Below are 17,066 nucleotides of genomic sequence, written 5' to 3' on the forward strand. Positions count from 1 at the left end.
TTACTTTTCACCAGAATATGGTGTAATTCTCTCAGGAGCAATCCTTTGCTTTATTCACAATAATTACCTTAAAAAAACCCTTCAAGCTGAGCAGCACAATGCTGTGAGGGCCAGTTAATGGCACAGCACTGCCATATTTCTTCCCAGTCACCTCCTTGGCTTTAGTTCTCTGTTCTGCATAAACTTCACTTTCACCAGTTTTGCTCAAGGGATTATCAGAACATGGCCAGCTTTAATGTCAGCCATTTATTACACAGAGGCTCCAGCTGTACAAAGTGTAGTTCAACATCTACAGTCCAAAGCCTGTCCCAAAACACCGAAATGATGAGGAATAACACCACAAGTGATGAGTATTGCATTAACTGCAGTGTTCACATACAGAATAAACTCCATATTGAAGAAGTTCATTTAAGTTAGATGGAAATGAATTAAATCTGGTGCAGGGTCAAGTCATAAGAGGCCCAGAGGAAGTCTTGCACCTGCTGAGCAGCCTCCAGGATGCACAGCACCCTGTTCCTGCAGCCCCTGGTACCTCAGTGATGCTGTTCTCACAGGCAGGAGCCAGCCCGTGCAGGTGTGCTGTGGAGGAGACTCTGGGTGCAGCCCACGCTGCGTCCCAAGTGACCATGAAGATTTAACAGGACAGTTCCTCGCTTGCTCCAACAAGGACAATGTGTCTTTCCAAGCAGGTCCCATATCAGAACACTCCCAGTGCTCAGCAGTGCTGCAGCACTTTCCAGAAGCCATTCCTTCAGGAATTCCACTCTTCACAGAAGCCTCCTGGCGTCACAGCAGTGGTTGCTCCCAGTTTTCCCAAGGAAGGCAAGAGGGACAGCTACTCATGGTCACTGTCACTGTCGCTGCTGTCACTGTCACTGCTGTCACTGTCCCACTTGATGCTCTCCAAGGTCTTCCTGTGATATAAAACATTCAGTAAACAGTTGTGACTTTTGCTTGAAAAGAGAAATCCAAAACACAGGGCAAACACCCTCCAAGGAGAACATGAGGGGCTGTCTGATGCCTACTGTCCTCAAAGGACAGGTCCACCCAGCGTTTGGTGGAAGCACATCCACATTCTCTTGGAAAAGCAGACTACTTCAGTTACCTCCAAAGTTCTGGGCCAGCTGCTGGGCTTCTCTTTACTTATTCCCTTGGACCAGAACAGGCTCCAAACTGTGGTCCCTCAAGGCTCAGCCCACCATCTGAGCTTGGCTGCAGCAGCTCAGCACTGAGCAGTGGTGCTTGGCCAGAGGTGACCATGACCCTCAGAACCTGGGGGCCAGTGCAGGGCCCTCCTGTACCACCCCCCTGCCTTTACTAGGCTGCAGCAGCATCTCTGAGCTGGACAGACCCAGGCAGGAAAAGATTCTGGGAAAGAAAGGTAATAGCAAGTCTGAGCAGTGGACAAGGCTAACTCCCAATCATGGAAAGTTCCCTTCCCACCTGGGTGGGTGGATACAGCATGGAATCAAAAACTGAGGAGCAGTTTCAGTCCCCTCAACACACCAGCACATCATCCTGAAGGCAGTTCTCTGCTCCCTTGTCAGAGAAATCTTTCCACAGGAATTACCCCCCAACATGCTGTCTCTGCTGTACCCCTTCAGCAGTAACATGAAGTGCTCCAACTCACTTCTGTGCTTCAGAGAGTTCAAACTCCTCCTCTGTTCTGCTTTTGAGCCTTTGGGATGAAGGCAGGCCAAGGGAAGCCGCCAGTTTTACCAGCTTAATGGCCTCATCTGGGCAATTGGTTTGTTTAGCACAGCTCAGGAACTCGTCCATCACATTGTCACTGCAAAAGCAAAGGCACAGGTGACTGTTCATGGGGTCACAGGTGAGGTGGCCATTAATTTACAGCCTGTGCTTTAGACAGGGAGAGGAGGTGACATTTTCAGATCACTCAACCAGCCCAATTCAGCTCCTGCCTGGAATTTCACCTCAGCCTTCACCCTGTACCAATGTGGTGAGTTTGGGAACTCCTGTCCTAGCAGGACAGGGAAGGCACTGAGTGACAGTGTGTTTGGCCCTTGGTACCACACACACTCGTGGTGTTCACTTGGGCAAGCTCCAATTTTATATTTTTATGTTAAAAACCCCACCCATACAAAACACATTACTATTCCTTAGAAATTGTGTTCTACTTCAAACAGATTTTCCCCCCTCAAAATCTTGAGACAAGCAAACTGTTGAAGCCTAACAGGAAACCACCTAAGATTTAGGATTTGACTTGATAAACTTGTCTTCAGGAACCCAGGCACCTCTGAAGCACCTGTGCTTGGTTAAGAGCACAGTGGATTTTTTTTGAGCACATGGGAAACCAGATGTTCTCAAGAGTCCTGCTCAGACTGATCTGTTCTGCTGAGTTCATCAGCTCTGCATGGCCCAGAGCTTCATTCTCTGACATCTCAATGGCCAACCACTTAACCCCCTCCCACTTTACTTTTCAACATGTTTTGAGACAGAAAGGTCTTGGAATATAACTGTTGGATAAACAGCCATGCTCACAGAGACAGACACTCATGTTTTGGAAGCAAATGGACCACTATTGTCATGTCAGTTATTACTGGGGGTTGGACTACCTGACCTTTACGGGTCCCTTCCAACCCAAACTGTTCCATGATTCTCTAACAGAAATGCAGGATCTCAGCCAAATGGGACACTCAGTACCTGAAGAACCCAAAGGTACTTACGTGGGAATCCTATTGGCTTGCTGGAAATGCTCCATCATGTTCCTATTCAAAAGAAAATGAAATAATAATTAAAAAAACCCACATAACACAGGAACAGACAGGTATCAAATCTCTTGGATGAGCCTCCATCTAAACACAAGTAAGCTTAAATTCATGAAATATTCCCCACAGATCTGAAAGGAGCCCATGCCATATTCTTGCAGGTGCAATCTGTACCAGCTAACTTCATTGATTATTTCAACACAGAATATCTAAAACTAGTGCAGAATACATAGAAAATGCAGCTGGTGGCAAGTTTCCTTTAAAATATTACATATTTTTAGAAGGGTACTTGCCACTTCTTTGTTTTAAATGAATCAGTGCAAAGGGAACATCTCTATTTAACAAAAATAGCTCAAACCTTAAATTGGAGGCTGGGTATTTTTATCTCCATTCCAAGTTCAGAGCATGTAGGACAGTAAATTCTAGGTACTGGAGAGCTCTAAAAAACAGTCTCTTTAGAGTTTAATTAGGGTTAATTCTAATTAAACTAATTAATCTCTTTAGCAGTTTGAAATCCAAAGTGTTCCAAAAAATCAGAGAATGGGAAGCTGTGGGCAATCAGCAGCACTCAGGGAAGTGATAAACAAACCCCACTTTGCCATAAGCAGCTGTATGAAGCTCTACACCAGCTACTACATTAACTTCTAAACCATTTCTGAGACAGACAACTGTAACCTGGTGCCAAGAATGAACAATACCATTAAAAAAACCCCCATCACATTCCCAGCAGGATTTATCCCCTCCCCTTTGCCTGCACTAGCATTCCAAGGCAATCAGTCTTCAGCTTTTGATTTTTGTGATCAAGCCTTGAGTCACAGTGTCAGCAGGCCAAGAGCTCACACAGCCCACACCTACCAAGCATCCTGGGTCCTCCCAGCCCTGGAGAACAGCACCACCACATTTCCCAGAGCGCTGCCTGTCCATTCCAATGGGAGCTGCTCCCTCCCAGCAGGCTCATGGGCAGCTTTGATGTCTTCAGCACACTTGGCAAACACCATTTGAATCTGGGGAAACATTGTGCTGTTAATCCCCAAACCTCTAGAATTAGTGTAACCCTTTCAGTGCAATTTCTCCTACAGGTTTGCTCCGTGTGTGATTTAAATTCGGGAATTAGCACCTGTGAGAACAATCTTTCACTTCTGTCAGGGCAACTGTCCCCACTAGGCAAGATCCAAGGTGGCTTTGCAGGGACAGCTGGTACTTAGAGGATTCTGCAGTACACATCTGCCTGCCTTTAACACTCTGCAGCTTGAGAAGCCAGTTACTGCAATGAAATCCTTGGCAAAAATCCCTGAATTCTGCCAAGTGCTTCCCCGGAGATTTGGCTGGTTGGGCTGGGATTACTTCCCAAACCTTGTTAAGGAAGTGATCCTCCTCTGTGTTAATTTGAAGTTTCTCTATAGGTAAATTTCTTCACAGTAGCTTCTATGGGGCTGTGTTTTGGATTTGGGATGACAAGTATGTTGGTAACACAGGGTTATTACACCTGAGCTTTCCAGGAGCCCGGCTGTTCTGGGGATGGTTGAACACCTCCCTGCAGTGGGAAGTGGTGAATGAGCTCCTTGAGTTTTTGTACTTTTACAGTCCAGTTCCTTCCACCATCCATCCCACTGGAGAGGAGTGAGCTGTGTGGTGCTCAGCTGTTCACAGGGGTTAAACCACATCAGCTTCCTTACCTCATCTGGGTGCTGGTCCCTGCTCATCAAAGACAAGAACTCTTCCAACAGCTCTTGTTTCCTGGTAAACCCCAACTGTTTCACATCTGTTTAGAGAAAGGCAGCAGTTGGTAGGATTAAGATTTGACCTGATCTGCAGAGGGTCCAGGTGATTAGATACCCCAGGCCAAGGGCTGTTATATAATTTTGTCCTTTACTACCTGTAAAATTGCACTGCACTGATTTTGCTTATAGAAATCCTGTGCTGTTCTGATTATAGATTCTGTGCTATGTTTATCAAAAAATCCTTTTAAGAAAATAAAGCTTTAATTGTAACTACAAATTAGTGCTGTCATCATTCCGCCAAGGATCCCTAAAAGAACCATCTGTCCCCTCAGTGTTGGTGACAGTTGGATATTTTCTGTGTGCTAAACCTGTATCTGCTTTATTGTCTCCTCTTTTTAAGGGGCAAAAAACAGGAAAATAATTTAGACAAGATAAACCTGGGCTGCTGGTTGAAGTACTACTCTCTGTAAGCACTCAGTTTCCCAGGACACTGACACTGCACTGACACAGCCATGATCTCTAGGACAGTCTATTGGTTCTGCCTTTAATACAACAGCCTCACCACTGCACTAAGGAATAACATCCCTCGTTCCAGTGCACCTTATCATGGCTACTCTGAGCAATGGGAAGTTCCCAAACCCAATCCCACTTTGCACTGCTCCTGACATTTGTCAAACAAACTGTCCATGTGGCCATCACTAACCTTCCCAGACTGAAGGGATCAATTCCAGCTGGTTGGCTGCATCCAGTGCTTGAAGGAGGTCCAATATATTTTTAGGAGTTGGATAGAAGAGCTGATGAAGGAAGAGAATCATTTCAGTCACCTGTAACTGCTCCATTTCTCCAGACTAAAGCTCTGAAGCTCATTCAGCCCAGCACACACTTACCGAGGGTGACATTTCCTTGTACCACTTCAACACAACCTCAATTTGTTCCATCATGCACAACAACGAAAAGAACTTTGACCTAGAGGAGAGACAGAATGTCCTAATTCAGTAATGATTAGAGAAACACTAGCAAATGATGGTGTGCTGATCAGACTTGTATTGCAAACCAGGGAAGTTTCACTGTGTGATTTCAACACTCCACACAATCAGAAAAGCAGCAGCGTTTTTTATGAGAGAACTTAATGCTGACACTATATAACTAGCAGAACTAATCAGAAGTTAGACCACTCCATTTTAAGATCTTAAAAAAAAAAAGCCATCTCCCTGCCTGATGCCAGGTTTGAGCTATGTGAGTCTGTCAAATACAACCTCTGGTTAAGAAGCACTTTAAGAACTGAACTAAATTAACCTTGTTACTTGTCAAGGTCACAACACAAGCCTTGGTCCTTGATCCGCTGCACTGAGTAGGAAAATGTCCCCACACTAAGAAATTATGCTATTTTGGTGTTACCTCCTAAGCTGCCATCCTAACTGCACAAAAGGACTGTAGAAAATACAACTGCTTGTTCTAACTGCTGGATGGGTATTGAGATAAACTGATGCTCCAAGACAAGTTTGAAAACCGAAAATAAATCCTAAGGAATCACTGTTCTTAAGAGGGACCCGATTCCCAAGCTGCACATGCAATAACCACCTGGTGTTCCATGTTCAAATCCTAGTTTGTACTCAAGCTGACAATACAAGATGCTGAACATAAGCTGCACTTCACTCACCAGTAGCCATTTATCCGGTCCACATCCAAGAATTTCCAGTTGTCTCCCTTTGCCATTGTCTCATTTAACTGATAGGCAAGCTTGATATCCTTAAGATCACAGCACTGCAACAAACCAGTTGGATTTTAAAGATAAAAATATAACACTCCATACAGCCCTCTGAGACTCACTTTCACAAAGGTACACACATTCATCACAGGTGTGCAAGTTACCAATTTGGAAGGGATCAGGCCGAGAACTGCAGAATTGTGGGGGAAAGTTACGAGAAATGATGAAAACAGATGAAAATGGGAGATACTGAGAGCTCAGCCTTGTATGACAGGGTGGAAAAACTCACAGGCAATTCTTAAACAGCTGGAGAGCTCTAAGGAATTCTGATGGCAGGGAAGAGGCACTTACCACTTGCATGGCAGTGGAAAAAAAGTTGGCTGAAAAGGAGAAAACAGTCTGTTAGCTTCAAACTTCCAAGGAGACATACGGCAGCTCATTAACCCACCCCCTCAGAGGACAGACATGTTCAATTAGAAAGCTCAATTTGTAACTCAGTTTGGCACTGTAGCAGAGGTTTTCACTTTCTAGGCAGAAACTTTGTTGTGGCAGGAATTGGGTGGCTTTTATATCCTTCTGGAAACAGCTTAGAGCAAGAGGAAGAAACTGTGTAACACACATAGCAGAGAGAAGCAAACAAAGGTGTACAACATTCTGCCTATTTCCATGATTCTTTCCAAAGACCAAAAAAGAAAAAAAAGCTGGTAGAATTATCTAATACCCATTCTACAGACCCATGCTTCAGTTTTCCATGAAGTTTTATTTCCTGACATTTTCTGAAAAGGATTAGGAAGAACTAGAATAGGAAAACTCACACCACACTACAACAAAAACCTGCCATTCACCAGATGTGTATCATGAAGCTGTTACCTAATTAGCTGTTAAACTAATCTTGTAGATAGCCTTGGGGTTTTTTTAATTCTATGGAGCTCAAATGCTCATTCACATGGATTACACTCCTACTTCCACACAGAAGCTAGTGCACCAATGCACAGCACCATTTCTGGCACTGGAATTTGTCCTTCTTTGTCTCCAAAGGGTATCAGAAGGGACTGAGAAGCAAGGTGCATGCATTTTTCCTAGCTGAGTAAAGCTACCTGAAATTCATAGGTATCTTTTCACACAAGCTTACCCAATGCAGATTGTCAGATACATGGAAGATCTTACCATCATCAGGGTCCTGGGGAGTGAAACTTCTCTTTTCAACCTCATCTAACACCTCAGAGATGATGCCTGATTGGGGAAGATCAACTGTGGGACAAAGAGACAAAGCAACACATCTCAGTTGTGCCAATCACTTCCTTAGTAAAGAGCATCAGCCTGCAAATACAACATGGAAATGGAAACAAGTAACATGATTTAAAACAAGTGTCATGATTCCCGTGGTGCTCCACACCAGCTGCAGCTTTGTGTGCTCTGAGATTTGCCCTACTATTGCCAGATTTCCAGAGCTGAATAGGGCAGATTTAGAAAGAGAAAAGTGCTTTCTAGCAAGGAATTAAATAGGTCTGGAAGTTTGTCTCTTAGAAGGTTGCACTGGGAGAAGCAAAGCATTTAATGAACAAACAAAAAAAATTTAAAAGGGGAAAAAACAAAACCAAAAAACCCCACAACCAAACCCAGAGAGACTCTAGAGCAGTTCCTTCATGTTTCTTAAAACACAAGGACTGCAGTTACACTACTGTTTCTATTCTCTTCCTATAGCCAAAATTCTGTGGGCATGGAGTCTTTAACAGTTGGGCTCCTGCTTTCTAACACAGCGATTTTTCACTACAGCTCCAGTGCCCAGAACTGTCGCAGAAAGAGAATCCTGGTGCAATTTCATCCCTGTGTGTAGCACAGTCCATGAAATCACACACACTGGGGTCAGATCCAGCCCCCACTGAGACTGGGTAGCGTTTCCTCCCTGTACGAGCTCATCATCCTCTGTAGCTTTTTTTTTTTCATCCAAGCAGAATCAGGCTGCACAGGTAACACTAAGACCACACATGTAAGAGCTTGTCTTTTAATCCATAAATCAATCACCCATGACATTTGGAAAGCATTTAAAGCAGATGCTGGGCAAGACACATCCCTGGACAAGCCGGTGTCGCACGTACCGCCTCTGTAAAATAGCGAGAGGAGATGATCGTACGTCGCAAGGCTGGGCTCTGAAAAGCAAAAACACTGAAGTTACTTCATCACTCCTGGCTCAGCTTTGTGCCTGACTCTAATTCAGCCTCTTCCCTCACAGTCAGGCATGCATAAATTTACTCAAGTATCTCTCCCCGTCCACCCTAATGCTGGAGCAGAGACCTCATGTACACCCAACTGGGAGAGATGGTATCTGAGTGGATCACCAGTTACAACATCCCATTTCTATGGGGGGAGCAGCCAGGCTTCCCTGCTCTAAATTAAAACAAAAAATACTTCTTTAGCTACTTCCCCTTCTGCTCATGAATGTGTCTTTAGCCTACCAGGAAGCACATTTACTGTGCACTTGTTAGGCACAGTACACTCCACAGGACATCAAATCAGTTGTGCAGATATTTCCTTGGTTTTTGCAGTATGTATTTGAAATCAAAAAACATTATCTAGATCAAAAGCTTTTTTTCTGTAGAGATGCAGATATATAGACCTGAACTGGCTTGGGTGGCTTGTGAAGTACATCTTCCCTCCAACCAGGAATTCCTGTGTTGCGTGCTACTTAACTATTCCATCCTGCAGTTGGCACTGGAATACAATAACCACTGAATATAATAAATATTCTGGTTCTCTTACCTATATCAAGTGCTTCCATTTCCTTCAATACCATTAAACACATATTTCTGCCCACACCACCACATCTTCTCAGAGTCTTCAGCACAGCATTAAAAGTTAGCAGATTTGGTTGCACTTCCTGTTGGGCCATGTGAGTCAGGAATTCCTTAAAAAAACCCCCAACAAATCCTTAGAGCTTCACATGTTACAGACTGCAGTTCAGCTTTCAGACAGGTTATACATATTTCCTCAACCTAGTCCTTCTCATCCCCTTCAGGTGACCAACTTTGCTTTAACTGATCATTTACTGAGGGAGTACTGTCTCATTTTTAGTTACTTTGACCAAAACCCAAGGCTACAACATTACAGAGGATCAGATCTTGGAGAATCGTGTCTCGAACATCAAGGAAATTTTTATAGCTACATACTACTTCTCCTTACTGATCTTATGTCATTAAAACTGGAGTCCCATATGTTATCCCTCAAAATTCCATTTCCATCACAACACCATGAATTACAATTCAAAGAGTTTTCACCTGAAACTGTTTGTTTATTTTATCTCCCAGCATAATTTCCTCAGCTACTTTCTGTCCAAGCAGTTCTTGGATCAGGTATGTTCTCACAGGGCAAACCACTCTGCAAGGGCAAGGCTGGATTTTGTACATTTGCCACTCCTCCACGGTTGGCTTTTATATTTAAATTAGAGAACTTCCTTTACAGCAGAAATTAGTATTTTGGGACAAAGCTCTTGCTTTTCTGACAACTGCAAAATTATAATGGTAAAGCAGACCCAGATCCTACACTCTTGCCCCTTCCCCACCTCTTTTGCTCTACTCTCCTTACCTTGGCTAATTCCCATCTTTCTATGAACCTCTCCTTTAGATATGGGACTGCCCTGATCAGCGCGTTGAAGGTGTGCACATCAGCTGGAAAAATGTAAGATAATCCACTTTAACTGACAATTTATTAAGTCTACAAGAAAACAGCTTGTTCCAACATGGCTCAGCTTCTGGCAAAGTCTCGTGCAGACCTGTTTGCAGTAAGCCAGCCACACGCCAGCTGCACTGAAACCACCAGTCTGCACTCAGCTCCCATGATCCAGCTGAGGTCCGTACCCCTGCGCCAATCATCACTGCCATGGGACGAACACTCACGGAACCAACACGGGGTTCTGGTACTTGGGAGATCACAAAGAACCAGGAGACACTCACCCTTGTGCCTTTCATTCAGCATGTCTATGTACATGTCATAGGCTTTAGAAGCAGCCCCATGCTGAAAAAGACAATAAAAATAAAGAATGAGATTTAAATGAGATTAAAAATAAATGACTGAGATTTCACGAGCTGAAAAAAATCCCTCAGCACTGAAGAATAACTTTACCTTCACCATCCCACGGATCATTGTGCAATAGGAGTGTGCATTCCTCTCTGGCATTATTTTAAATATCCTCTCAGCGTGGTTGTTCTCCCTAGAATCAAGGAATAAGCCGAATGTTGAAGAATGAAATAAAGGATAACTTTACAAAAAAGGATTCAACATGCAGAGCAAAACAAGGGGCTGTACCCCCAGTGGCTGACAGTCAAATACCAAATTACTTGTGATACTTTGAGCTGTTCTACAATCATCAGATTTCCATCAACACTTTAACACAGATGTATTTAACAAGTAACACCTGTGAGTATGGGCTGCTGAAGACCTGAACTCTGTTTTAGTAACAACGATGCATGTGCACGACCCACTGAATACAGGAACATTGGCAACATTTTCTATACCTCCATCTAGGGCCAGATGACTGTGAACCTCTTTGGAATTGTCTCTTTGGAGCCTTCTGCTCTGAAGCATTCACCTGGAAAGATGTTTGTAGAAATAAGTTTCTCAGAGCTCAAAATTGTGATTAAACATCAAATGACTAGATTTGGCAACAACACAGAAGTTCACCAGCAATTTATATTACCAAAAGTGATTTTTTAATGGGTTACATAGAAATAACTTCTATTATATTTTCTATTAGAATGTTCAGGAAACGGTAACTAGATTAAGAACATTTATGTTATTAAACATAATAACATGATAAATTACATGTGTTTGTGGAGTTGGTGGGAATCCTTAGACTATAGCATATACTCTGTAGAACCCTTTCTTCCCAGGGACAGCACATCTACTACTGTCCCCTGCAACCTGATACTCTGATGTCACACAAGGAGCCCTAGACTTCATTAAAATCCAGTCAACATGGTTCAGACTGGAAGAAAATTACCCAGGTGATCTACACAAGAGTTACTAGATGTCTTCTTTGCAGGCAACTGTAAAAACAAGGCTGTCAGGGAGAAACAGTTATTTAAGCACAGCTCAGAAGAACGAAGCCAAGACAAGGTTTCATCTACTTAGTTCAGCTTCACATCAGCTACTGTTGTTACTAGGTCAGACACTGGACTTTTATAACACTTATCTTCTGGGAATGCTGACTGCATCTGACCCACCTCAAACCACCTACCAGGCAAGCTGTCAAAGTACAAAAAACTTGACATCATTTTGATACGCTCCCACTGCTTATGGAAACAAATTATTAGAGATCAAGAGGTTTTTCATACCTCTGGTTCTTCCAAATCCTCTTTTGCTTCTTCCTCCTTTTCAGAAGTAGATTCTTCATCTCCATAGAAGGATAACAAATCTAAAAGGTTGTTTGTGGTCTCCAGAGATACAAGGGTACCTTTAGAAAACGAGGATTTACGACAGTCACAGAGAAAGTAAAGAGCACATTCTGCAGCCATACCAGAAAAAATGTGGGCACCCAGTTACACCACTTTGCTCTCTTTCAACACAAGGACATTCTCTAGCAAGTCTGTAAACACTGGGTGTGACAACAGTACTGTCATGAACCCACTCATCACAGGAGACAATTTTAACCCTGACTTAAGAGTATCTGTTTTTCTGCTGAAGCCACTGAAAGGGTAGAGTTTTCCTGATCAGGTGGGAAAGTGGCAGCTGGTAGCCAGAACTGAGGCAGCACAAGACCAAAACAACATCTGAAATTTCTAGTGCTTTACATAACTTCTCCTGGGATACACTTTGCTGTGAGGACCATTTCATGCACTTCACTTTCTATGAAACAGATTTAAAACCAACATAGGAAAACGATTTCATCTGCTTCCTGTTGAAGAAATCAGTTGTTCTTCCTATCACCAAAGTGACACACAAGAGAAGCAGTGGCTAAGATTGGATTATTCTCCAATAAATCTAGAGAACCACTTCGCCAGACCAGAGTTGGTTGTGAAAGGCAGAAACACAGTCACAAAACTGTCCCCACAGCCTGTGACAGCTACTGAAATATTTTTGGCACAGTTTAAGCAGAGCTCCACTGCAGAATCTGGCAGGTGACCACATACCTGCTTGTACAAGCTGATCAAACATGTCCACAGACTCTTTCACCCTTCTGAGGCGGATACGCTCCTTCAGAGCTTCCTCACTCACTCCTTCAATCTGAGGTGTAAGAGTCTCAGGCATCAAGCACTGAAAGCAAAGAGTGAAAGTCAGTCATGAGCTCAAACCTTGCCTGAACTATCACTTGAACACTAATCAAATATCCTTAGTCTTCACCCAGTACACTGCTTGCAGCCTAACAACAGCAGTCCTTTTGCTGATGAAGGACCACACACATCCTCATCCCTCACTTTTGTGCCATCTAAACAACACTGCTCTTCTTACTTTTGTCTCAAGAACCTGATATGATATTGAACTCCCAAGGAAAAACGTTCACTTCATAATAGAAACACAGTGTTGCTTTCATAGCAGTCTGCAAAACAGTTTACAAAATCATCCTTTTATGTTAGCTTTGGACCAGTCTGTGACACCTGAATTCACTGACAAAGCACAAATACAATGAAAATTAAAAGCAAAAAGCTTACTGGCACATTGGGCTCTGCAAAAGTCTTGTCAAAATACTGAGGGAAGTTCTTAATGATGTATTTTGCAGCATTTCTCCCGGACTCCTTTGACAACGAATACAGACGCTGCAGAGAAATTAGAGACAATGACATAAATAAACACAAATTACAAGGCCAAGAGTGAGGAGAAACATTTTGTGTAACTCTGAATATTCTGATGGGATCAAATTAAACTCATGCTTTGTTTTCAGCTTATTAAAATCACAGGTATGAGACAGCATTCCAGTTAACATTCTGGTATTCATGACAGTCTGTCTGTTCCTTAAATGTCACTGTACTTCTTTGTTGCTTAGTCAAGAAACACAGTTCTATATCACACATCTCCAATCCTGTACTACTACCTCAAGCTCAAAAGCATCTCTCATTTTAGAGAGAAAATTCTGAAGAAAAAATCTGACACTTCCATTTTCTTTTGTAATCAAACCCAGGCTCCAATTACATAAGAGTCTTCATAGCCTAGACAAAGGTGGAGGGGGGGAAGTTATCAAGGATCTGAAAGGAAATACTTACAGAATTGGCTGCATTTCTTGGCATAAGGAAAGGGTCATCTTGGAATATATAATGAGCAGCAGTGGGGTCCTGTAGGAAGAAGAACCCAGGATTGAAAGACTTCCAGTTATGTTCACAGGCCTCATGGAATTTAAGGCACAATAAATACTTCCACCATAGCCACCACCAGATGCACATCTTACAGAAGTTCCCCTTATTCAAAAAGGCCTAATCTGTTTGGAAATAGTTTTAAACCATTTTACACACACATGCAGGCTAACATGGTGACAACAAAAGCATAACATGGCAAGCATCAAGTGCTCTGCAAATCAAGTAGGACCCCAACTGTAACAGCCTTGGGAAGCTGAGGAGACCTGCACGTTTTGACTGAATTCCCAGAAGACAGACAGGATTAAAGAATGGCATCACAGCATTTCCAGTTGTTGCCCAGCAAGAGCAGACACTCACTGCACTTTGCACGGTTTGCTTTCTGGATTGAGATTGGGAAGAGGCATTCTGGATTGGGAAGCTGAACTAGTAAAGGAACTTGTTCCTGATGTTAACAAAAGTCTTATTAAAGTACTGCAGCTTCCACTGGTAACTGCAGCTCTCCACATGAGGCTTTAAAGACATAGGAAAACATGTGGAGCAAAAGTGAAAATCCCATAAAAACCAGATGGAAAAGTCCCTTCTATCATTTATGGTCAGAGTAGAAATTAAGAGCCTCCTCAGCATAAAGCTATTGCATGAGATGGACAACCTGAACCTATTTCCATGACCAACTACTCACCCTGTTCACGGTGGAAGCCAAGGTCTGGAGCACTGCCAGCTTATCCCTAAACACAGAGGAGCTTGGGTTAATTCTCAGCTGCAGACTTTGAATGCTGTGGGTTACACTGTATGGAGAATGAGCACAGGACTGTCCTGACCCATAACGATTTTCAGTTCTAGGAAATAATGCTTTTGCTGCACTTAGAAAATAACACTTCTTAAAAAGGGACGGAAAATTCAACTGCAAAAATGGTCTCAGTTCTGGAACCACCCCAGGAAGAAGAAAAGATTTCAAGGAAAACCAGAAGAGCATCTGTGTTTCCTGCTATGATTCCTGCCCTTGTAATACATTATCAAAAAAAGAACATAGGGAAGAGACACACGAAGAATTCCCCAGAATGCTCCCCTCAAGAGCCCTCTCCAAGATACATCTTTGCAATAAAAATAAAACACAAAACTGTAGATCCTTAAGACTTTGGTTCTTTTAAGCAAATAAGGAAAGGCCAATGGAAGTGTTTAGGTGAGGAAGGGAGCACACACAGTCTGCACAGAGAGTAAGAATCAAGAATATTCCTAGAGCTTCCAGTCAGCAGGAAAACCACTGGTGGGACTTTGCACTGAGGAACACAGAAATCTGAATTTTCTGGTTTTTAAATTTACACTTAGTTGTCTAACAATGATTTGCTTCCAAGTCAAGAGATATTCCAAAAGTAAAGACTCACCATGTTTTCCTTCGGGGGAGCACAATTTCTTCTTGAGTTACTATGAGAAACAATATTAAAATGCTCATTAGAAACAAACAGATGCCCAAGGGAAATCCTGACCTCATTTGCTGTGGGTGTCAATCTCTTCTCCCAAGTAACAAGTGACAGGACAAGAGGAAATGGCCTCAAGTTGGACATGGGGAAGTTTATGTTGGATATTAGAAAAAATTTCTTCAGTGAAAGGCTTGCCAGGCACTGGAACAGGCTGCCCAGGGCAGTGGTGGAGTCACTGCCCCCAGAGGGATTTAAAAGATGTGCAGATGTGGCACCTGGGGACATGGTTTAGTGGTGGCCTCAGCAGTGCTGGGTTAAACGTTGGGCTCAATGATCTCACAGGTCTTTTCCAACTTAAATGATTCTATGAGAATCAATGATTTCAGCTGATCCAGCTGGAAACCTCAGTCTCATGTAGGCCACAGTTTATTGCAATGGCAGTAGCAGAGGCTGGCAGGCAGCTTAAGGGTCTTGTGTTCATGCTCTTGGAGCAGAGAGCTGCCTGGTGATGAGGTGAGGAACCAAATTACTCAAATCACAGTGAAGACAGGGAGAAAGGAAATCCAAGCAGAGGAAGGAGGGTGTTCCCATCCTCTTTATCTCCTCCCACTGTGTTGTTTTGGAGATTAAAAAAAACATAGGCAAGGAACCAGCAATGAAGACATCTCACCTTCTGAATTGTCCACAGCCTTCCCAAGAGCTGTGCTGCTCGAAGAGCACCTAGAAAACAATCAGAGTTTTGAATTTATGGCAATCACAATAATAGGACAAAAGCAGATTAATGGAATTCTGTACAACGAGTGCACCTTAGAAAGAAAATCCTGAACATCAATCAGGAAAGACACTTTGTGTTTCAGAGGCAGGATCTAACTGAAAGTAGATTCAAAGTATTTTTTAAAAAATACTTTAGACCTGGGTACTATTCACACAAGCAGAAGGCCCTGAGTTGTGATGCAGAGTAACCAGCCCTGTTCAGCTCTACAGAGCTGCATAACCACACAAACCCCAACGGCATGAGGCACATTAATATAAACTCAGTTCTGTCTATCACAAAGCACTGCTCAGTCTTACTCACATTCAACTGCTTTTAACATAAACTAAGGCTTTTATTAAAATACTTTTACTCTTTTTCCTCATGAAGCAACCCAACACCAAAGCCTTGCTGCACCTCTGGCACTCAGTGCCTCCACTCTGACCTTGGCCCAGGGAGGTGCTGTTAAGGTGCATTCACAGTTCTGTGCTGCACAGTGGCATAATTCCAGCTGCTCCTGGAAGTCCCATAAACTGATTAGGTGTGATTTTGCCACCCCAGATGTGAGTTATATTTTGCCTACAGAGCACCCAGTGGAGCGGGGCCTTTTCATTTAAGGCACACCCTGAACAAAACCTCCCAATTTCACAGAACCATGGGATGTTAAGGGTTGGAATGGATCTTAAAGCTCATCCAGTTCCAATCCCCCTGCCATGGGCAGGGACACCTTCCAAAGACCAAGTTGCTCCCTGGCCTTGGACACTTTCAGGGATGGGGCATCCACAACTTCTCTGTGGAACCTGTTCCAGTGCCTCACCACCCTCACAGCGAAGAATTTCTTATAATATCTAATCTAAATTTCCCCTCTTTCAATTTATACAGTCCCCGACAAAGAGTGCCCTCTCCAGCTTCTCCAGGTACTGAAAGGTTGCTACGAGGTCTCCAGTCAACATTCTTTTCTCCAAGCTGAACAGTCCAAATTTCCTCAGCCTGACTCCGCAGGGGAGGTGTTCACCTGCTTTTTCATGGGACTCAGCTCTAGGAAACGCTTATCAGTTAAAACTCTCTGCCAGACCGGCTCCGAGCCGTCCAAAGGTAGGGAAGACTCCCAGGAAAGGCGACTGAAGGCAGGGAAGAGCCCCAGGGAAGGCGCTCCCCTCACGCCGCCCCGGCCGTGCCGGCCCCAGTCGCCACCGCGCATGCGGACTGCGAACGCCGGCACTGCGCCTGCGCAGCCTTTCCCGCCTCACTCCCCATACCCCCCTCACCCTCCGCCTCTCGATTCCTCCCCGGTGCCGCTGCCGCCGCCCGGCCGTTCCCTCCCGGCGAACCCTCACCGGTAGCTCTCCCGCCCGCCCGGGAGGCGGCCCCGCCGGCTCAGCCACAGCACCCGCTGCCAGCAGCCGACCCCGACCCGCTGCGCCGCCATGCTGCCTCCCGCGCGCTGCCCTCTGGG

At 43.9% G+C, this 17,066-nt stretch overlaps 1 protein-coding gene and 1 non-coding gene across 3 annotated transcripts; both read right to left on the minus strand.

The window, feature by feature from the left end:
- Positions 1 to 231: 231 nt before the first annotated feature.
- On the minus strand, positions 232 to 17,042 carry PTCD3 (pentatricopeptide repeat domain 3). 2 transcript variants are annotated; one of them, XM_027667141.1, is made up of 24 exons: positions 16,948 to 17,042; positions 15,530 to 15,579; positions 14,824 to 14,863; positions 14,121 to 14,166; positions 13,352 to 13,420; positions 12,803 to 12,907; positions 12,284 to 12,407; positions 11,489 to 11,607; positions 10,670 to 10,743; positions 10,278 to 10,365; positions 10,109 to 10,169; positions 9,741 to 9,823; positions 8,919 to 9,063; positions 8,258 to 8,308; positions 7,326 to 7,409; positions 6,510 to 6,538; positions 6,111 to 6,214; positions 5,338 to 5,416; positions 5,154 to 5,244; positions 4,406 to 4,491; positions 3,585 to 3,733; positions 2,688 to 2,729; positions 1,631 to 1,789; positions 232 to 914 (listed from the first exon to the last, which is right to left on the minus strand). In XM_027667141.1, exons 1-24 carry the CDS (start codon positions 17,037 to 17,039, stop codon positions 836 to 838), a joined length of 2,049 nt encoding a protein of 682 aa, XP_027522942.1. In that variant the 5' UTR covers positions 17,040 to 17,042; the 3' UTR covers positions 232 to 835. The 2 variants fall into 2 exon arrangements, with proteins under 2 accessions (XP_027522942.1, XP_027522943.1); XM_027667142.1 differs by lacking the exon at positions 16,948 to 17,042 and adding an exon at positions 15,787 to 15,866.
- Positions 9,895 to 10,036, minus strand: LOC113958708. Its single transcript, XR_003531578.1, has one exon. It is a non-coding gene; the product is annotated as a small nucleolar RNA SNORD94 (small nucleolar RNA).
- Positions 17,043 to 17,066: the final 24 nt, after the last annotated feature.

Source organism: Corapipo altera, unplaced genomic scaffold, assembly GCF_003945725.1.
Source record: "Corapipo altera isolate COAL_440 unplaced genomic scaffold, ASM394572v1 230, whole genome shotgun sequence".
Lineage (NCBI taxonomy): Eukaryota > Metazoa > Chordata > Aves > Passeriformes > Pipridae > Corapipo > Corapipo altera.

Coding starts and splice junctions, on each gene's coding strand:
- PTCD3 (XM_027667141.1), bottom strand. CDS start 17,039: ATGGCGGCGCAGCGGGTCGGGGTCGGCTGCTGGCAGCGGGTGCTGTGG. Junction 11,608..12,283: donor TGATCAGCTTGTACAAGCAG/GTATGTGGTCAC, acceptor CGTTTTCTAAAG/GTACCCTTGTATCTCTGGAG. Junction 6,539..7,325: donor TCCCCAGGACCCTGATGATG/GTAAGATCTTCC, acceptor TCTCCTTTTCAG/CCAACTTTTTTTCCACTGCC.